This window comes from Vigna umbellata, chromosome 5 (assembly GCF_029865625.1).
Source record: "Vigna umbellata cultivar VRB3 chromosome 5, Vumbellata_1.0, whole genome shotgun sequence".
NCBI classification, from domain to species: domain Eukaryota; kingdom Viridiplantae; phylum Streptophyta; class Magnoliopsida; order Fabales; family Fabaceae; genus Vigna; species Vigna umbellata.
The window spans coordinates 19,485,798-19,510,000 of NC_142169.1; the positions used below are offsets into that span (position 1 = coordinate 19,485,798).

Sequence of the window (24,203 nt, forward strand, 5' to 3'; positions counted from 1 at the left end):
TTTGAAGCAACTTGGTTTATAAATTGTATATCTGAATTTTAGTGTATGGAAAAGTTATTTATTTAATTGCTTTAGAAGTACTAAAAAAAGTGTATCCAAAGAAATCGTGAATGTGAAAGGTGTGTGTGGCTTTGATTGGATGATGGGATTGTATTGATGGTTATAAGATGATAGTTTTTGTTTTTTACTTAACTAGGAAAATATTAAAATTTCTTTATAGTTTTTGTTTTTTACTAAGTAGGAAAATGTTAAAATTTCTCAAGAGTTTAATTGAGAAAACACACGGTAGATTTAATATTAAATAAATAATTAGTATACATATATTAAAGGTTATATTTTTTTAAATATGTTTTTAGTTTCAATTAAAATGTAAAATTAAATTTTGTTTCTGTTTAAAGTTTAAAATTATTTGGCTCCCAAGTTTTAAAAATAAATTAATGTAATGACATTTAGGATTATTGATATGAAAAAATGACGTTGTGAAATATGTATTTACGTATTGATGTATGTATTCACATTAATACGTGATTCATTAATAATGTAGTTTGTCATATTAATAAATATTTAATATTGTTTGATTATAAAGTCTAATAAATTTTGATGATTAAAAGTTTTATAAAAGAATGAAATACAATTTTTGAGTAAAAATTTTTAGTCTCATAAATCCATTATTTTGACATCTGTTATGATATATATAGTTTTCAAAGCAATCAATATGATAAATTTAGTTACACTTTAACCAAAAAATAATATTATATGAAAAGTTATTTTATAATCAATTAACAAAATCATTTGTACCATTTTACTCTAGGTAAAAATATATCTATTAACATTTATAAATATAAACAAATATATATATATATATATTAAAAAAGTAAAATGTTTCTAATTTTTAAAAAATTAAAATATTTTTTATTTTTTATTTTGATGTGAAATTGGATTTGATCATATTCAAAACATTAAAATATTTTTATTGTCAAATATGATATATGATATAATGAATGTAATCTTCATAATCAAATATCATTAAAGATACGTTGATATAAAGATTGTCTTGTGTGTTACGTGTTGACGGAGATACACACATGTCAATATGTAAACACACCCATAACAATAATGTTTGCTAGGTTAATATATCTTTAACATTGTTTAATAATGATGGTTATACCTATTTATTTTTACAAATTGTAAGTCAAATAATATCAAAATTTGTGACAAGAATAAAGTGTAATTTTATTTCATAATTTAAAAAATAAAAACATATTTAATCTAATTATTTTTAATATAATAAATTTTTAATTTTTTTTCTTGTATATCAGTTTTTTCTATTTTTATTTAATATAGAACTTGAATTAATTCCAACTATAGAATATTATTTAGAGAAATATTTTACTTTTTCCTAAATAGGAGATAAATACGCATTTTCATACTTATAATTATTTTAAATATATATAGTTGATTTATATATATATTGATAATTCATAGCTGATTTATATATATATATATATATATATATATATATATATATATATATATATATGTTTTAAACTCAGATTTCATATACAAACTCATAAATATAACTCGAATTCTTCTAATTTATTCTTCTATCTCTTTCTTCATTGACATTGAATCAGACGACATTCATTCATCTGCTCCCGTATAACGAATTATACGATCATCACACATACACAAACACAAACAAGTAGGGTGAGCTAACATGCAACAAATCATTTATAAAACATTATATAATAATTATGTCAGACACTCTCATACCATCATACAACAATCGCACCATAGATACTCATCCCATCATGCCACAATTCCTAATAGACATTCATCCCACAATACCCAATAAACACTCATCCCACAATACTCAATAGACACTCATTCCACAATACCCAATAGACACTCATTCCACAATACCCAATAGACATTCATTCGGATGATACGTTGATGAGCGATCACGGGAGGTTATGCACTTGTGATGACTTCTACTTCTTCTTACAAATACACTTTCAAAATACTTCATACCATCCACAAGGTTAGTCCTCAACACTATGTCCAAAACCGGCACATAGACTAGGACCTCCTGTCCCTCTCACCACATAATTCATCCTTCTCTACTTGAGACTGGATGATTATTAGAGTATCAGGATAACCTCCAACAACAGGACCCTCAACATCAACATATACACAAATACCATATCATTACAGAATCTCTCCACGAGACTTATACCATGCTCATATTCCTCAACTCATATTATACCATTACAAAATCTCCCCATAATACTCATATCATGTTCAGATGCATAAATTCAAATCCAATATAATAAAATACAATCATCACAGAAATCATACAAAATGAATATATCACAAAATAAATTAACAATACTAAAATATCACCATAAATGGTCACTAGAAAAGAATCAAATGTTTGACGAATCAAACTCACCATAAACGTCAGTACATATGACTAGTCACAACTTACTGGATTTGACTAGGGTTGCTCTATGATCAGGGATGTACCAACTCCGGTTTTTAAGATTCCTCTATCCTACCATCACAAATATAACCTTAATATAAACGTTCTGGGAAACTAAGGAGTTGAATCTGGCATAGCCGGTTAGACATCTTCTTATCCTTCCAGAAAGATGAATCCATCACATATTTTATATTAATTGAGTATATTGCATAATAGTTTAACAATACTTAATCTGTTCAATAGGATTTAAGTTAAAAACCTATCGAGTAGACTTCCAAAAAAGAAAGGTGTGTCACCATGGACAACTTAAGTACCAAGTCTTTCCTTAGCCAAAGTGTTCCTCAACTAGTTTTTAACAAATTTCTTATTTACATATTCAAAACAACAACATATAATATTAACACAAAAATTAAATATACATAGATATACACCAAACAAATGATTTTCATTAACAATATTCACATAGAATTTCAAGACATGAATAGTAATAAAACAATACTAAATCATAATATAAAAGCTTAGAAAGGTTAGCTCCCCTACCTCTATTCCAGACTTAATTTCTTGCTCAGAATTTGTTTCTCCAAAAACCCTCCAGAACCTCTACTCTTCTTGCAACTAAAAATTTCTTAACGTGGAGTGCTTATCCACTATCACTGTTTTTTTAATTTTTTTTTAAACAAAAAAGTAGAAAAGAGTTTGAACCCATGTTCTTGAAATCAAGACAATTTTCTACCATTTAAGCTACCAAAATTTCTTATTTAGCTTTCCACATTTTATTTTTACATAAACTTATTAATTATATTTTTCATTTATAAAGAAAAATTTATTACTACTAGTAATAAAATATTTACTATTAAGATAAATATTTTTCATAGGTCTTACATTTGTTATTAGGTTATATTTGTGTGTTCATTTCAATTGAGTCCTCCAATTTTGGAAGTGATAAATTAGATCCCTAATTTGATAAAACTGAATCAATAATGCCCTTGCCGTTAATTTTAGTGGATGGTGTTAAATTTAATGTATCGTGGCATGCTGACGAATCAATTAATTATGACGTGGCGCATGGGGGTAGAATTTATTTTATTTTAAGTTTAAAATAAAATCCTTTCTAGGGTAAACACCTGGCTCTCACACTCTTCCTCTTCCAGATCCTCTTTTGACTTCAAACCTTCCTCACCTTCTTCTTCTTTTCCATTCTAATCATATTATTTTCATTTTTCTCAAACCACTGTCAGACATTCTAACAAAACAACACCAACTCTTCCATTAATCGGTAACCTCCTGTAGATCGATTCTCTTTAGTTTTTCATTTTTTGTTTTATTTTTATATATATATATATATATATATATATATATATATATATATATAAGCAAACCACACCATCTGAACAGAGATTGAGATTGCGAAAATGGACGACCTGTAATCGACAGTGGAAGAGGAAACCAAGACGAAAGCGTGAGTGGCTCTTGTGTGATGCTGGAGGTATGTGTGCCTTTGTCTACTGTGTGAAATGAGATGGGAGAGGAAAACAGCGAAGGAAAATGAGATGCGACGAGAGAGAGAAATATAACTCTGTTGTGCACTGACCAATGGAGAATCTTTTGTGTTGACGATTTCTCCCTTTTTTTTGTCTGTTTGTTTCCTGTTTTGTAGAATCTGAAAAACTTTTCTTTCAATTGATTTCTGGGAAGATCTGGTTGATCCGATCCTCATGGGGAGCGATTAAGGTTGTCAAAAAAAAATTGAATCGAAAAGTATGACACTTTCTCTCCAAGTTTTCAGCTTTAGTGAGAGACAATGGAATTGAACTCCCCAGGAACGAGAAATTCCACTGCAAAAAGGGAAAGTGCAGAACTTTGAATTGGGAGAACCCAGAAACGAAATTTGAACAAAAATGGGACCTAATTGGGAACGAGGGAGTGGATTGAGAATTAACGAAAATTTGGGAGAGGAATGAGACAAGTGATCGAAGGAAGAAGAAAGGAAATTGGATGAGGGTTCTGAATTGGGGATGAAAGGGTTATATATTAAGGGTATGGTGATTGATGAGTGAAATTTGATGAAGATGATGGGGCTACTGGATTTCATTACATGAGAGAGAGAGGTAACAGCCACCTGGATGCCTCAGCTTGCCACCTATTAAAAAAGGTTAACGTCGTTAACTGCATTTAACGAAAAGGCTATTATTGAATTAAATTGACCAAATTAGGGATCCAATTGATCACTTCTAAAATTGGAGGACTCAATTGAAATGAACACACAAATATAGAGAACTCCGAACCTATTAAACCTTATTATTATTATTATTATTATTATTATTATTATTATTAGACAAGGTGAACATTTCTTTTGTCAAAAGTTGTTTAAAAGTCTTAATCTGTTTGATGCAGTAATGTGGATGGAAACATCAGATTACCTCTCCTGATCACATTGTTTCTCTTCAGTTTTTTTTATTAGCAGAAATAAATACATTTCATGAAAACAATTGAATTGTCCCTGCTCATATAAAAAAAAGAGAAAATATTCATTGTTTCCATAACAAGAGAAGTTTTTATATTCTATTAGTGAAAAGATTTTTATATTTGTTGAGTTATTTAATTGTAAATATAAGTCTTAATGAAAAAATTGAATATCATAAGAATGAAAATTTATAAATATATTATCTTAAGATTTTGAATTACAAATAATATTAATTTTTTATATGTAAATTAGACTTATCTGTATTTTATTCTTCTGATCTTTCTTAGAAACCATGAGTAATATAAAAAAAATGTTTATGATGGTAGATTCAGAAGAGTCTTTATATTAAAAGTCTTAAAGACTCATACTTTAAAAAAAAATATATTATTGGGTTATCTAAATATATGTTTTTAAAATGTTTTTTGTTTGAAAGAAATTAAATTTTGGATTACAACGACGTGTAATTGAACTAATGACTAATCCCCAAAAAGTCCATAAGAATGAAAAATATGCATATAGAATACTAAATACATGCAAAGCCATTCTATGCTTCAAGTATGTAACTTCCTTTATCCATTATCAAAATTTATATGGTTTGACGTTTCGAGCTGAGGTGATGAGACTAAGTTCACATGTTTTCTTTTTTTGCGTGATTTACAAAAAAAAAAACAAATAGGTTTATAGTTATTTTCGGTAAAAATAAAATTTTGCATAAATTATTGTAGAGTTTATTGTTAATATGGATATCCAATCTGGTCCGATTTTGTCCATTACAGGTTAATTACTTAGTGAATGAGGTTAACCTAACTTATTTATTAACAAGTTTAAACAGTTTGAATCTAATTTGATCTATTACGAATTGGTTCACTATATTATTTAATCACAAGTATTTTTTTTCAATTTCAAAAAATATTAATTTTTCTCTAATTGTAATCTAAATAAAGTTCAATTCAAATGATGTCAATAATATAATTTTAAATTATAAATTCAATAGGTTGGAAAACCAACTCGACTCACGTAATCTAAAAAGATAACAAATTTTATAATATAATAATATAACTTCAAAAAATTGGATGGGTTTGTAAGTCAATTTGATTTATCATAAGTTCAACCCGAATGAACCATATTTTTAGTGAATCAAACTCAAAATTAAAATATATCAAAATTTCAATTTTTTTAAACTTAACCTAATTTAAATTCGCGATAGTTTAGATTGACACACGAGTTTCAAACCTGTTTTGACCATTATATAAAATTAAGAATTCATTTCGAGAAATATTGAAATTTACTATTAGTGAATTCATGAGAGTGAATATATATTAAAATTAATTAACACTTTGTCTGAATCATATTAAATTTCTAAATGTATTTTTTCTTAATTGAAGCTCTAAATATTCTTATAAATTTTTCATTATCATTTCGTTTGTAAAAATATATAATATAGTGAATCTGTGAATTATATTCTCATGAAAAAACATTATTTTAATATTAAATCATTAATTATATTTATATTTATTTTTTAGAGTTTTAAAAGGTAGAACATAATATTATATGTATTACCCAACAAAGAGTACATGAAGTATGAATAAATTTCATACTCTTCAGCACATGCACTTCAACAATCTTCTGATGCAATGGATGAGAGCTGTCCATTTTGTTCTCATACCCTGCATGTCTCTATCAACATTAATGAAGACCATGCCATTCAAATGCAAGAACCATGCACCTCAAATTTTCCAACTTATAATAAATAATTTTTGAATTAAAAGAACGGGTTTTAGTTACAACGTTTTCCATGGAAGTAGTTAGGTGTGTCATGCAAAAGTACCATCATGCCCATCTTTTTATTCAAATAATCCCATCCCTTATAGGAGGAATAAATGAGTAAAAACTAAAAACTTATATTGTGTAAATCACTAAAATATTCAAAAATACATATCTGTCAACAAACTAAATTTATGAAGTTGATGGATATTTTATAACAATAGCATAATTTTTCAAAAAGCTATATAATATTCTAGTGGCCTGTTTGAGTATTTATGTAAACATTCACAATACAAGAAAAAAAGGAAAACACCGAATAAATATTTTCATACACTAATTTAGTAATCTGTAGGATACTCTCATTATCTTACATGTAAATTAGTTTTAATTTCTGAACAAATTTTAATAACTTCAAGGAAAAATAGTTTCCACATAATTAAATAAAGGATACTATGTTACAAAAGACTTTTTTTTTTTGTCATGAACATGTTGCTGTAGAGATTGGTTGCTTATTAAATTATTGATTGCGATTAATAAACCTTAAGATGACTTATTTTCATAACTAAGACTCAATATACTTATACTATACTTATATAATTGAAGTAATTATTTTTAGATCTACATTCATTCACAACATAAAAAAATAACATATAAAAAAACATTCACATTTATATAATTCATAAGTTAATCCTACATTTAAATTAAAATTTCAAACTAAAAGTAGAAAATCATCATCATCGACAATGGGAATTCATTATTCTCTTTTCTTTAATGTAATTCACATAATAACATCATTTAATCATATTTTTTAAATAAATGTTTAGTACATAACTCAGATTCTATTTGACTTAATATATATAATCATTACTCAATCCTTTTATCATTCATTCACATTCTAACAAATTAACTTTTATATTCTATTTCTAACTTGCAAACTCCATTTCATATTGTAAAAAACAAGAAATAACTTTAATTACTAAAATCAATAAGATGTATTTCTTTAACTACAAACCTCTAATTGAAAATCTCAACCATCATAATAAAGAATTATTTCAAGAGTTATCTATCAAAATTTATTAATTTTATTGAGATAGCTCTGAAACAAAAACAAAGTAGTGCCCAAGACCCACCCTTGCTGCCCAACATTGAATCTCTAAGTGCTCACTATAAGTGAGCACATAGTGCAACTAGGGTATCGTACAACACCTTGAACCTTTGGATCTCACTGTTAAGTTAATGCCTAACCGTCTCAGAGTTACACCTGAAGCCCTAAACCATTACGTACATATCAATTATAAATATAACACATCATTGACTTCAACAAATACAAAACAACTAAGAATTCATTCAATCAAAACACTCTCAAAAGTCCCAAAACAAATTAGAACTTGAACAAAATAAAAATAATAAGCTCCCCTTATATGGAGTAAAATAATTGACTTAAATGATGCTCCTAAAGTTCTAATTCTCACATGATACACTAATTGTGCAAAGAAGACCCTTGTCAAAGATCATAACACATCCTCATGATGTCAAAATAAACATGAATTTATTTTGAACTTCATATTCGTGAATAAGATATTCACATACAACATCAAAACAGTACACTAACTCATAAAGGAACAAGAATTAAACTTACTTTATCATGAATTCTAGTCGTTTGGATGTATAAAACTCTTTATAAGAATATCTTTTATGGCTTCAAACACACGAAGGATATCATAGATATAGAGAAAAGGTGAAAAGAAATTTTAGAAAAAAGTTGTAGAGAAATGATTTTTTATAAAATGAAATTTTATTAATAAAAATTCTATAGATAATATAATTATATATAATATAATGCTTTAAATAATAAAATAATTGAGTATTATATTTTAAAATCACTGTTATTCTTTATTATTTTTTTATTTGTACATTATTTTGTTTATTATATTTAAATAAAATAATTAAATATATTATTTATTATAAATTAAATCAAAATTATACTATAACAAAAAAAAAATTATATAAAATCAAACATTCTAAATACTTAGTATTTAATAATATATGAATGGTGAATACTTCTTTATTTAATTTGCTTAGTGTTGAATATAATAAAAACTATGTAGGAGGTTAATCTCTCTTGTGTTGAATATACACATGGTCTTCTATTTATAATAGAAGAAATATGGGCTAAGCCCAAAATACAAATAAGAAATAATAACAATAAAGATAAAAAATAAATATAAAATAAAGGTAATATATCTAACACTCCCCCCTCAAGTTGGTGCATACAAATTGTATGTACCAAACTTGTTACAAATATAATTAATTCTCGGTCCCTGTAAAGACTAAGTGAAAATATTTGCTAACTAATCACTTGAATTGACGAATTCAGTCTTGATATCTCTATATACAATTTTCTCTCAAATGAAATGATAGTCAATTTTAATGTGTTCAATCCTTTCATGAAAGACAAGATTAAAACTAATATGAAGAGCAACCTCATTATGACATCTCCAAATTGTAACTCTCTAAGCAATTACTTAAGCTAAACAAGCTCACAAGTGGTTGAGGTCATAACTCTATATTCTACTTCTACACTAGATCTTGCCACAACATTTTGTTTCTTGCTTTTCCAAGAGATCAAGTTATTATCAATGGAGACACAATATCTGGATGTAGATCTTCTATCAGAAGGAGATCCTGCTCAATCAACATCAGAATAACAAACGACTCTTGTATGGTTACTAGAACCATATAACTACCCTTTTCCAAGAGATCTTTTAATGTACCTTAATATACGAATAACTGCATTTCAATGATCTTCACATGGAGAATTAAGGAATTGACTTACCACACTAACTGCAAAAGAAATGTCAGGATGAGTAACTGTAAGATAATTCAATTTTCCAACTAGTCTTCTATATTTCTCGGGATCTGACATAGGCTCCCCTTGTTTTGGTAGAAGTTTAGTATTAGGATCCATGGGTGTGTCCACATGTTTTGAATTCATCAACCTAGTTTCCTCCAAAATATCCAATGCATATTTCCTTTGACATATAACAATACCATCATTGGATTGTGCCACCTCAATACCCAAGAAATATCTAAGTTTACCAAGATTTTTGGTTTGAAAATGGTTGCAAAGATGTTGTTTCATCGAAGAGATGCCATGACTATCATTGCGTGTAGGAACAATGTCATCAACATATACTATCAAGTAAACAAATCCAACACTCGAGTAATAGCAAAAGACTGAATGATCTACCTCACACGGAGTCATACCAAATTGTTGAGCAACATTACTAAATTTTCCAAACCAGACCCTAGGAGATTGTTTTAGGCTATATAAGGATTTACGAAGACGACATACAACCCAAAAGACTCCTCCTGAATAACAAATCCTGGAGGTTGCTCCATATAAATCTCTTCTTGCAAATCTCCGTTAAGGAATGTATTTTAAACAAATAAATGACATCTTTGCCACTAGAGAAAAAAGTATCACCATAATCCAACCCAAAAATTTATGTGTAACCTTTGGCCATAAGATGAGCTTTGAGGCGATCGATAGTTCTATCATGACCAACTTTGATAGTGAAAACCCACCTGCAACCAACAACAAATTTTCTAGACGATAATGAGACAAACTCCCAAGTTTCACTACTCTGAAGAGCACTTAGTTCATCTAGCATGGATAACAATTTTTGGGATGGTCACACAAGAAATAGACGAAAGCCAGGTATAAAAGGTGAAGACAGTCTATGATAACTTAAAGCAATATAATGTGGAGAGGGATTACTAGTAGAACATATACCTTCGAAGGGCAATTGGAATGATAGACTCAGTTGTCAGAACCAGAGGAGACAAGGTAGTTGGCACTGGAATTAAGTCACTTGGTGGTTGTTGAGAAACACCTGGTGAACTAGGCACAATTGGAGGAGCACAAACAACAAGAATATTGATAGTATTATAATGAGACATATCAGAAGAAGAATGATCGTTAAAATAAAAGGAAGATTCATTGAAGGTGATGTTATTCTTACTACATGTTATCTCATTAATTGCATGTGTGGTGGGCCCATAACCCACATGTCCCAAGATTGAAACCTGACTCTAATACCATTTTAAGAAGTGAACTTTAAGCCTAACTCAACCCTACAAAACTGACTTGTAATATGAGGTTTGCACCTACTTATATACTAAATTGATCTTATCTCTAGACAATGTAGGACTTCCAACACACTCCCTTACGTCGAGGTATATACATCTCGAGCGTGAGACTAAACATTAATGGTGGTCTGATAGCGAGTGAAACAATATGTCCACACAAATCTCGCTAGGATAGGCTCTAAGCAGACTCTAATACCATGTTAAACATAGTAAAAACTATGTATGAGATTAATCTCCCTTGTGTTGAATATACACATAGGTCCTCTATTTATAATAGAAAAAATATAAATTAAAAGCCCAAAATAATAATAAACTAACTAAAGATAAAAGATAAATATAAAATAAAGATAATATATTAATGGCAAATACTTGTTATAGTTTAATTTGCTTAAGAGTATATCTGCAATTAATTTATTTAACATATTCCGCTTTATTTTACTTCTTTATTTTCGTGTGTGTATATATATATATATATATATATTATATGAATAATAGAGTACACATTTTTATTCTTTTAATACTATATATAAAATATTTTGGGAACATCATATTTTTTATTTATTTAGAATGGAAAGTGATCTTAAATTATATCATCTAGTGGATTGTGAATATTTCGATATATTTTTTTAAATTCTACTAATCTAATCCTCTTTTCTACACCAATAATATTGTTTTAATTTTCTTTGGCTAGGAATTTTTTGTCTATGATTATGATGAAGACAGAAACCTAACAGAATAGCAACTTATGTCGTCACGTGCCTTTGGGGACAGTTTCCTATTTAGGTAAAACAATACTCACTTTTTTCCTTTAATTTTTCTTGTCATTGATAAAAAAAAGAATGGAAAGTTTGTTCCACTTATTGATCCTATTAATTCACAAAACCATTGAAATAAAATGGTGATTAAAAAGCAATTTAATGGATCAGAACCAACGATAAAAGAGAGTCAAGTTAATACATTGATTAAGAATAAATTATATAATTTGGTATATATAATTTCACACACACACACACACACACATATATATATATATATATATATATATTAAAATATGTTGATTAAAATAATTAATTAAATCGGTATATTTTATAAAAAAATACTAAAAATTCTACCTTATAGTCACAGAGTAAAGAAAATTTGGAAAGGAGATAAAAGATAATTTCAAAACTATTTGGTGTGTATGAATGTTGAGTTGGATTCAAGTATAATAGAAAGAAAAAACATCTATTATAGTTTTTGAGTTAAACATAGATTTTAAAAATAATTTGAAATTTTCAATTGAAATATAAATCTATTTTTAGATTATCTTCTTCATTTGTAAAAGTTATATTTTAATTTATCCTTTGTACATTTTATTATGTGATGTTGTCACTTTTAAAATATCATAACAACTTTGTTTGATGAGTATTTTCTCTATTGTAATACTTTCTACATAATTTATATATATAAAAAAGTTTTTTTTAAGATAAACGAAATTATTTATTCTTATAATTTAGAGACGTGTGAGTCTCCAAGGAATTTGTTGTTGGTTCTAAAGGGACACATGCCCTTCATTGAAAGGGAGATTCAAACATTAAAAGGGTAACGACCAAACATGTTGGGGTTTTTGTTAAACTTAAATTTTGAACTGTTACAACTAAAATACAAACAAGCTTTTGGACAATTAAAAAAATACAAATTAAAGTTATTTCATTTTTTTCATTGGATGTTTTATTTATGGAAATACCATTTAGCCCTCATTTTAATTTAAAAATCCATAAAGGGTAAACATGTAATTTTCGTGTAATTTATTTATTTTTAGATCTAAAGAAATACATTTGCTTTTAGTGTAGATTTGTTTAAAACGTTAAATTTTCTCTGTTTCAGCGTAGAAGACAATGCTAGAAAACCACGTGCGCCTATCACCTTGCTGATGTGATTATTTTCACAGTATAAGCAGCCAGTGATTTTTTTATTTATTATAATAATCATTCAAAAAGTATAGTTAAAATGATTTTTAATTATCTAATAATTCTAAATTTTGTATACGAAAATAAAAATAAATATTCAGACAAAAATTCTAAATTTTAAATAGTTTTTTATTTTTATTTTAAATAGTTTTTTATTTTAATTTTAAACCACATATATAATCCATGCGTGCTAGTGGACAAGTGGGTGACACAACTTGTATTTGTCTGCATTATTAATGATAAAAATGTATTATATAATTGAAAGTCAGATTTTTTATTTCTTATCTTATGATTTTAAGAATAAACATAATCATCAAAATCGACATAATACTTTTATATTTGAACATATACTACAATGTCATACGCTTACACATCGATTTTTAAATACAAACTCTTTTCAAAGGTTAAACATGGACAACATGAGAATAAAATAAAAGGTTGTTGGTAGTATAATATAGTTTACTTTTTCAAGAATTCTAAATACAAAAAAAAAATATATACACAGCCAATTGATTAAAGATTACTTTAAACATTAATGTTAAAATTGTTAATGTAAATATCAACAACCTGATATATATGAAAAATCAGCAAATTAAATATTTTTCTACAAACATTTTTAAGAAACTAATCAATGAAAAATAAAATATTTTTCAATTAAAATTAACTTGTACATAAAGTAGCTTATATAAAACTTTTGAGCTAAATTTAAAAAAGAAATATTTTTTAACTTATTTATAAAATATAAATTTTTCAAGACAATTTTCCCTTTTTTATATTTTAAAATTATTAAGCATACCTATCATTTAATTATTGTATGATTGTATTTATTTGTCTTTTAGTATAATATAATTTATTTCTTGAAAATTCAATTCAATAAAATGATGAAATTGATTTGGTAACACATTTCTCAAGAGAAGTGAGAGAGATTGGTAGTTGTTGCACCAGATCCCTCCTCAGTGACCATCATTGGTTCACTCCTTCAACACCAAAGTCCATTCACTCCCTTCACCTACCAGCAAGCCGATAAATACCCTTTCTCTTTCAAACTATTTATTCCATCACTTCTCAATTTTCTTCCTTATATACTACTTCGTCTCCTCTTCTCCCTTCGCACGCCCATTTCCTCATCACTTCACTCATCATTCAAATCATGGATTTCCTGCAATCTCCAGAAAATCAGATACTTCTCGGTGTGGCCGTGGCCGTAGTGGCTGTGGGGATTGGTGCTGTCTTTCTCTTTTCATCTAAGAAGCGCAAAGGTTTCACCTTTTTCAGCTTCATGTTCTCCCCATTTGGAATTTGTGCTTTCTCTTTTGATTTATTCATAAGGGTCTTCTTTGTCTTAGTTCTACAAGTGAGAGAAGATCCGAAATGCTTTTTTTAATGAAATTTGATGTGTACGAGGTGGTTCTATTTTTTCAAAAGATGTTATTTCATTTTCTAAGAAAGGTCAATAGTGTTGGGGGAGAAAACCACTTACTCAAAGCATATTGCAAGGTATGGGAATAAGAAGAGAAAACAAGAGTCATTGAATTTTTTCCCGTATTCTGATCTTATATTACAGTTAACTCCTTACTAACTTTCTGTTATTAGATTTTGCAATCTGAATTATTCATGACCATCTCCCTTAATTCATACTTCTCAATGATACAACTTTTTACTAAGAGTTACAGCGTTTTCAATCTTCAGTGGTTTGGTCAGGAGATCTGTTATTTGATCTTCTGTCTTTCAATCGACCAACACTATGTTCCCGTTATTCACTTGGTCTCTCAAGTAATGCAATCTTGTCTCTGTGTTTGCTCCTTCCTTGTGCTACTGAATTTTTGGCTTGGTGAAGTGCTAAAATATTGTCAACAGCAAGTTTCATTGGTTCTTCCATTTCCAAGTGCATGTGCTCGAGTAAGGTTTGAAGCCACACAGCCTGGCATGCCCTTGGTGATGCAACAATATATTCTGCCTCACACGACGAAAGAGCTACGACTGAATGTTTTTTTTGTTGAACACCATGATAAGGCAGTGTTTCATAGCTGAAAAACATAGCCACCTGTACTCTTCCTATCATCTTTGTCTCACACCAATCTGAGTATGTGGAATTCTACATTCTGCTAGAGTTTTAGCTTGATTAGAGTTATGCATATTGAAATTGAATCTCTTCACTACGTCACATGCACACTTTATTTTTTTGATGAAGAAACAATCCCTTACTAATATGTAGAGATTCCAGGCCCAAAAAATACGAGTTTCCCTAATCTATCATCTTAATCTCTTGTTTCATTTTCCTTTTGATTTCTACAATCTCTTGCTTGTACCCATTATTCCATTCACATAGATTTCATACTCGTTTTTGCACTCCACAAAGCCTTTTTCAGATAAGAATGAATCAATTCTCCTATTCCATGTCTGGAAATTGATCCATCTGGACTCACCTAGATTTTGTAGATCCATTTCACTGGTATAGGCTTTTTTGTGTGGAGGTACCAAATCCCCTGTATTGTTCTTCTCAATCGACTTCAATTCCACTATCGTAGAAACTACACATTTTCTGTTCTTTAATGGCTTCTTCAAAGTTAATTGGTTTAGCAACTCTCCTTCACTTGTTAATGCATTATCTGAGAACCTTTCAAAATCAGGCAATCACCATAGTGGCACCCTATTTCTCTGTGGTCTCACAAAAGATTGTTTTTGTCCAGAGTGTTGATCACACTTCTCTACACCATCCTCGTCTTGTTGACCAAGATTAAAGTCTGATCCTCTCCAAATTGGATTGGATTATATTATTATGACTTCCTTTTCTCTTCAGTTATATGCTTAAAGCAAGAAGACTCAAATACCATTAAATGATCATCTTCCCGTCCTCACTTCTAGAGTTGTTCACTTCAATCTCCTTGTTGCACTTCTATTCAAGATGTAAATCATAGCTTCTTACCTAAAATTATTTGGCAATAACTTTCTATTCAGCAAAGCCGTCACCATGTTCATCACAGTTATGTTCCTCCTGTCAGTTACTGCATTGTGTTGGGGTGTATATGGAACTATTACCCCATCAAAAATACCCCATTGATCACATACCTCTCGAAATTCTATTGAGTTATATTCACCACCTCCATTTGTCCTTAGTATCTTTATTTTCTTTCCACATTGCTTCTCTACCATGACCTACCTGACCTTTATATGTAGGATTAATTTCGCTTTTCTGTATGTTTGATATAAGGAACTCTTATAAATTAATGAATGCTCTAAGAGATGAATCACTCTCCTAAGCATATTTCCCATACTTCTATCTCAAGCAGTGTGCCTACCAGCCCTACACCGCTTCAGTTTGTGTATTATTGGTTGGAGAGTGCTCATTGTGTTTGTGTAGTAAGTTCAGTACGATTTTCGTTGGAATGGATCTGATGTGTAATATTTTGGGTTTATTTTCTGTTCATGCACCTTGTTGTTGCATGCTTTTCCCTACGTTAGTTTTGGCTGGTTGTTTTTCTGATCAGTGAGTATACGTTGGTCTCTTATTCAGGCAGAATTTTCATGTCAAAAGTATGTCTCATGTGTTTGGGGTTTTCTATCTATTTTTTTGTTGTGATGCTTTAGCACATGATTTTTTTTATATTAATTTTTTTGGAATCATAAGGAAAACTTTCAGCCTTTTACCTGTTATTAGTCAACCTTGCTCTGAGTTTAGGTTTATTACATGCTGGTTGCTCTTGTGGTTATTCTATATTTCTGTTCCAAAAGTAGAGTTTCTGTTTGGATTGATTGTGTTTCCTTTTAGTGACTTAGGGGTTGTTCAGCAGAATTATACGGTCATGATTCAGGAGTCCATCACTAATTACATAAATGGGTGACCATGCTTTTTCTGATAGAGTTGGCAGTGGTATTTTCTGATTGAGTTGGCCAAAAAATTGTACTTTCCTCTTCACTGAGTCCATTGTTCTTGGAAAATAGAATTTCTCACTACATGGAGTCATGTTTACGCTTCAGAAAGTGAAATATCTTAAATAAATCTTTGACTTTGAATCTAAGTTATACCAAAGCTTGGTGGCAGCCTGAAATAATGTAAAACTAAATGCACTTGACCTTTGGACATGCTAAATTTGGTTATACTATATACTTAAAAGTGTTAATTCATGTCTTCCACATGCTTATAGGTTGCTTGGATCCGGAGAACTTTAAACAGTTCAAACTTGTTAAGCGTTCACAGCTGAGCCATAATGTTGCAAAGTTCACATTTGCCCTCCCAACACCTACATCTGTTTTGGGTCTTCCAATTGGGCAACACATAAGTTGCAGGTTCTGTTGTCTGGTTTTTTTATTTTTTTTTGTATATTTTCCTTGTTACTGATTAGTTCAACTTGTATTTGTGTTTAATTCAGTATCTGCACAATTTGTTCTCTAAATACTTGCTGAGAATAGCTATTGCAATTGCATCATTACTTCGATAATTAATATTTATGGCAGAAACTCTTTCCTTTTTTAGTTTTTTATCAATGTTTGTTGACACATTATGAACAAACAACTTTTGAAACAGGGGTAAAGATGCACAAGGTGAAGAGGTTATCAAACCGTATACCCCTACTACTTTGGATTCTGATGTTGGACATTTTGAACTAGTTATTAAGGTATATTCAGAATCCATTCTTCATCCTTATGCTTTTCCTAACTCTCTATTATTTTTCTTTCTCTCCCTTGACTAATTGGTTTTCTGTCTGAAATATGCATTATTAGATGTACCCACAAGGTAGGATGTCTCACCATTTCCGTGAGTTGCGAGTTGGTGACTTCCTTGCTGTGAGAGGACCCAAGGTAAATCTTTCTTCTACAATTTAAGAGGGACGGTGTTTTCACAAATATTTTTCTTCCGCCACTTCCATACTTTATTCTCCCACCCCCATATTATAAAAATGACCTATGTGCCCTAGTTATAATATATCTGGAATATTCTAGATCATGTAATCTGGAATAATATTTTTGACTAATCCAGAACAGTATTTTGGATTGTATAATCTAGACCAATATTTCTGACTATGTAATACTGGATTACATAATGTGGAATATAGTTCTAAATTATATAATACGAAATATACTTGGGATAATTCCGGATTGCATAATCCGGAAATGTCCCAAATTACATGTTCTTAAATATGTTTTGAATTGATTGAGTAGGGCATGTTAGTCACTTTATATATTTTGGGGGTGAAGGAAGCAACACCCTTTCACAAATAAGTACAAAATCAAAGGCCTTTTCTCACTAAGTAAGGTCAGTTAAATGGATCACTTGACATCATTCAGCTTTGTTAGAGACTAAAATCTTCGGAGATATTATTTACCAGGAGACCCCTCTTAACAACTTCCTTAAAAGTGGGATCACTAATACGTAGTAACTAAAATAATGCTACCTTGTTTCCTGTTTTCAAGGATTTCATTTCGCCATTTTGTGTACAGATATTTGAAAATCGGAAACAAAATGAGAACTAGGTGATATTTCTGTAGTTATTTATTGGTGAAAATAGGTAATGAATACAGAAAACATTCTGTCAAACCAAACAAGTCCTTTTTTTGTTGCATTTTGTTAACAATATGTTGCCACACTGTTCAAATATAATAAAATGAATAAAAAATGGGGAAAATAATTTGTTAAAATAGAAAATATTTTACCATTATTTAAATTTTTCTGTACTGTAAAGTTATGATGTCCATATTGTGTGTTCATATATAATAAAAATATATTTGAAAAATATTTTCTTGATATTAGGTGAAATAAATTGAAAAATTAACTTCTTTTGGATTAAGGTGATGAAATAAAAAAACAAACAAACTGAAAGCAAGTTTGCTTCAATTTGATTTACTTTATTATTTTAAATTTTATTTATATATTACAAGGGAATATGCATATGTTTAGTCTTTGAAAATATTTTAAAAATATTATATGACTGCCCCAACAACTTTAGTTGTAATTGTAAACTTGCAATGAATATTTGATAGTGACATACATGGTTTTGGCTAGTCTTTAATTTTTCATGTCTATTTCTTAGATCCAAGTGATTTTGTAGGCTCTGCATAGATAATCCCTTTGATTTAGCAATTTTGTAGGCTCTTCTTCTCATTTTCCCTCTTTTTTTACTTAGTTGTATGCATTTCCATATTCACCATATATTCATAATGTCTGCTACAAAATGAAAGACTTGTTATTTAGATAGTTGGACTTTAACATTATTGCTTCCAGGGACGTTTTAAATACCAACCTGGTGAGGTTAGGGCATTTGGCATGCTTGCTGGAGGGTCGGGAATCACCCCAATGTTCCAAGTATGTCATTAACACACTGGTCTTTTGTTCATCATTAAGAGGAAAGTCCTATCACACAGTTCTGTGTAACTAATTTGTTTGTTTCTTGTTGCTGAAGGTTGCTAGAGCTATATTAGAAAACCCTAATGACAAGACCAAAGTACATCTTATCTACGCCAATGTTACATATGAGGATATTCTTTTGAAGGTAATTAACATTTATCCTTTCATTTCATATATGACATTGCTCATTTAATTTGAGAATATGTGATTAATGCATTGCTTCGCCGTGGCTATAAGTTCTAGGACATTATGTTGAATGAAAGTGCAATTTTTGTTCATTAAATAACTGTTGGAACGTCCCACATCGACTAGAGATAAGGCTAATTTAGAGTATATAAGTGGGTGCAAACCTCGCCTTATAAGCCGGTTTTGTGCGGTCGAGTTAAGCTTAAAATCCACTTCTTAACATGGTATCAGAACCAGGTTATAGTCTATCCTAACGATAATATACCTCGGCGTGAGGGGAGTGTGTGTCAATTTAGAGTATACAAGTGGGTGCAAACCTCACCTTACAAGCCGGTTTTGTGGAGTTGAGTTAGGCTTAAAGTTCACTTCTTAACAATAACAAACCTTGATTCCATATTTAGAAAAATTCCATATTGTTTTCTATTTTTGAAGTTTTGAATAGGAAACAGTGAAAGACAAACTTTGATTGTAGACACTGTTTTCTACCTAAAACTTTGAAAACAAAGGACAAAACAAAAACAAGGTGACATTTTTATGGTTAAAATTGAAAAAACAACTAATAAAATAAGACAACGTTTTGTTAAGTAAACAGACAGTTAGTGTTCCATACATTTTTCGCGCACAGGAGCAAGCATTATACTCATGGAAGGAGCTTTTGAGTGCCTTCCAATACTGTAGAAATCTATAAATTTTTACAGAGTGAAAGAATTGAACAACTGCTTTCCTGCACAGAATATATTTACTTTTCTCAGCTGTTATTTCTTTCTGTCAATGCATCATAGACTAAGTATTTACCACAAATTTCTCTCACTGGCAATCCCATGATATTGAAACTTGTCAACAATGAAAGTCCACTTATTTGTATGTACAGGAAGAACTTGATGGTCTTGCTTCTAACTATCCAGATCAATTCAAAGTATACTACGTCTTAAATCAGGTTAGTTCTCATGGCACATGGAACTATAATTTTCTTATCTATTTCATTTGTTGCTTTTGCTTTGTTTGTTGGAAGGACCATGCAAAATCTTGGTCTTGATGGCATCGAATAACAAAGTGCCAGCAAGATTATAAAAATGCAGTTCTTCAAGATTTTTTTTATAAATTTACAGCAAGGACAAAACTTCATCGGACTTGTGGAATAAATTAGTGGAACTTGACCATTATCTTTATCTCTTTTTCTTCATCCGTAACCTAAACCTATAATTCTCAACAGCTATATCTAATGGTTTTTTGTTTTGATGTTGTGTCCTTGAATTGTGTTATGTAATCTGCCTAGCCCCCGGAGGTTTGGGATGGTGGTGTTGGATTTGTGACTAAGGAGATGATTCAAGCACATTGCCCTGCTCCAGCCCCTGATGTTAAGGTAAATTGTTTCACTGTTATACATATTATTGCAAAATGGTGTTACCATGTTTTCTTTTGCTAATCATCACGTGAAAAGGAAGATAACTGATTAATCATGTCTCTTGCGGATTTTCAGATCCTGAGATGTGGGCCACCGCCTATGAACAAGGCCATGGCTGCAAACCTTGATGCTCTTGAATATGCTTCTGAGATGCAGTTCCAGTTCTGATTCTTCATTGGGGTGATTAACATTGCATGCATTTCATGGCCTTGGCCATTGAAAAGCTTAGAACAACAATTTGTTTTATTTTTCCTGGCTATGAATATGTGAAGCATTGGATCAACAGTGCATTTAGCACAGAAATTCAGAGTTGAAGCCTGAAATAATTGATTCTGTATGAAATGAGATTGATAATATTACCCTGTTCTAGAGTTGCAATTTATAAATTAGACTTATTAGTTTTGACTAAAAATTTTATCACTTTGGCATATTTTTCAGACAGATGCGAAGATCTTGAGTTAAAATCAGTCTTCAATTTTCAGACAAGATTGAAGGTACTAATTCATGGGAATGGATAAAAACATGTTATATATATATATATATATATATATATATATATATATATATATATATATATATATAATGCTTGTTTGTACCATTAAATTTTCATATAGTTATAATTTTTTCTTTTTAGTATGTAAAAAAATAAAGGTTAAACTCTTTCGAAAGTTTCTATTTGTGAGTTTTTTCCTGTTAGATCGTCGTCTTATCGGTTTCATCAATTTAGTTCTTAAAAGTGAAAAATTGACTCAATTGGACTCTACCTGTTAAATTGGCTTAACAGAGTTAAGTTTTTAATGAACTGAAACATTAATGTGGACCGTTTTTTAAATGTGGCATTGAGAGAGCTTTATACGTGAAAAATTCTAAGAATTGAAACCCAAGGTTCATCGTCTTCAACCTTACCAATCTTGTAGCAGGTGTCGACAGTTCAACGTAACACTCTTTTGATTCCACAATTCTTCTTCTGGACCTATGATTCTCATAATTATGGTCCCCGTGCAACTCCAATCCCTAACTTTCACTCGCTCCTCCACACTCCCTTCCCTCACCTCTCCACTGATTCCCGTCACTGCCTGCTGCAACTCCGCTGCATTGTCATGCTACTCTGGCCTCTGGCTCCGAGCCACCGTTGGAGCCGTTTTTTTGACTCGCGTCGCCTCGAGAATCGCTGCTCGTGGCGGACACATCGCTTGCGAGGCACAGGATACCGCTGTCAAAGGTTACGTTTCGATTTCGTTGCGAAGATTTGTTGTTTTGGTTTTGTGCGAGTTTTGTGATGTCGTTTTGATCTGTTAGATGTTTTGTGAAATTTTCTTCGTGTTGTGCGGATGTGGAATGTTAGAATGATTGAATAATTCCAAAGATTATGCTAATTATTTAGCCTTTGACCATTTTGGCGAGTGAAGCTAAGAAAAAGTAGAACAAGTTTTTTTTTTTTCTCCCGCCGAGGTGAATCAATCTTGATAACCTTTTCTCATTTCAATTTTGTTTTCTGTTTCCGAACATTTCAAATGATAATCAAAGTTTAGGTAGAGGTGTGCCATATTTTGCTTTTACAATCCGTGGAGTATTCAGAGTATGCAGAAGTTGCTGGGACTCCTCGTTTAGGATATTGAAGAAGATACAGAGTATGGAATGGAAGGTGAAGATTATTGAAGAAGATGAGTATGGGATTGGAAGAAGAGGCAGCAGAGTATGACTTGCGTCTAGGTTTCGTGTATAGGGTTCTTCAGGTTATGAAATTTGGGATTTCTTTGCAAGTTTATGCTGATTCAAATGTAATTTGAAATTGATTTTTGGATTTCTTCTCACAGGTTTGATGCACAAGGAAGAAGATTTCTGGGTAATGGACATGGAAGAGGATTTTTGAGTGGTGCTTCATTGTAATGGAAGATGACCTTTTTTTAAATTTTTTAATTAAACATTTTTCAATCAAACTTAGGAAATTCCACATAACACCCTGCTTATGCCACGTATAAAAAATTATCCACGTCAATGTCTCAGGTCATAAAAAACTTAACCTTGTTAAGCCAATTTAACGGTAGGGGCCCAATTGAATCAATTTTTCATTATAAAGAACTAAATTTGCGAAACCGATAAGACGATATCTAACTGAGAAAAACCCACATAAATAAGAACTTTCGAAAAGGGTTTAACCAAAAGTAAAATTTTCCATTTAATGAAAAATGTAATAACTAGCAAACCAGTGGTAACTAGGTAGGAGGTTGAGATTATGTTCTTCATTGGATGATGGTAGGGTTACACCTATGAGCATGCTCTAACTACTAATTAAATCCATATTATAGGCTTTCACTATTTGAGTATATAAAATGTGAGTGGTTTAGTGAATTGTTCAAAGTTAAACTGTTTAACAATTTTTTTTCCACATCTGAAGAACATTACTTAAGTAAAAAATATTTCTTTAAATGGATTGCGCAAAGAAAAAAGAAATTCTTTTAGTAGTCACAACTGTATATGATTTTATAATTTAAAATTGAGCATTTTAAAATCAGGCAAGTTTTATGCAGAGGTTATAAAATTTCGTGAACACTTAAATGATTCACACATTAAAAATAGTAAAATGTATCCTAAATATTTTATATGTAATATTTCGTTTTAATATTATACAATTATTACAAAAGAGACATCACGTAATACAAAATAATAAAGAATGAGAGGAAAAATTTACCAAGGAATACAACCTATTACTCTTTTACAAAATTTAATAAGGTAGAAAATCTAATAATCTAACTCTAAACTTAAACATCACACTTGATTTGTACTGAATCAACTGGAACACTTTTATCTGCTCACACTGTTAAGGTGATCATTACAAACAAAAAAGAAATAAACAAACAGAAAAGAAAGAGTAAATTAATGTATAAAAAACAAACATATATCACGTTTATAGAATTAGGCATATAATACAAATAAAATAATCAATCTTAAGGCATGCAAAACAATCAATCTTAAAGCATACAAAACAGTCAATCTTAAGGCATATAATCCTTCTCTCTAGACTTAATCATTTGGATACATGTATTGATATAAGTTTCTAAGAGCCTTACATTCGCCTACACCTACTAACACACATCGAGATTAATTCATCAAACATCTATAGCCAATACATGTCCATCAAACTAAAGACTTCATGCTACTCTTCACGACATGACCATCATTCTCTACTTGAGATTGGAAGTTATTAAGAGTGTTAAAATAACCCCTAATTTCGAGTATCCTATATCAATACATACACTATACACAACCATCTTAAAAATTTCTCCTTGAAATCCTTATAGCATCATATACAATTCCATACTCACAAACCCATCTCATATCAAATTTAAATAAAATCTATATATATCATTCATTAAACATACACTAAAGTTTCAATATAAACAAGATAAAATCTATACAACACATCTTAAACAAACATAAGTCAAAGAGTATAGAAA

General features: G+C 30.0%; 1 protein-coding gene across 1 annotated transcript; it reads left to right on the forward strand.

The window, feature by feature from the left end:
• Positions 1–13,767: 13,767 nt before the first annotated feature.
• Positions 13,768–21,157, forward strand: CBR (NADH:cytochrome B5 reductase 1). Its single transcript, XM_047298587.2, has 9 exons — positions 13,768–14,070; positions 16,957–17,098; positions 17,337–17,427; positions 17,534–17,611; positions 19,032–19,112; positions 19,210–19,299; positions 20,212–20,277; positions 20,617–20,703; positions 20,821–21,157. The coding sequence occupies exons 1-9, from the start codon at positions 13,962–13,964 to the stop codon at positions 20,911–20,913; spliced, it is 837 nt and encodes a 278-aa protein (XP_047154543.1). The 5' UTR covers positions 13,768–13,961; the 3' UTR covers positions 20,914–21,157.
• The last annotated feature ends 3,046 nt before the right edge of the window (positions 21,158–24,203 follow it).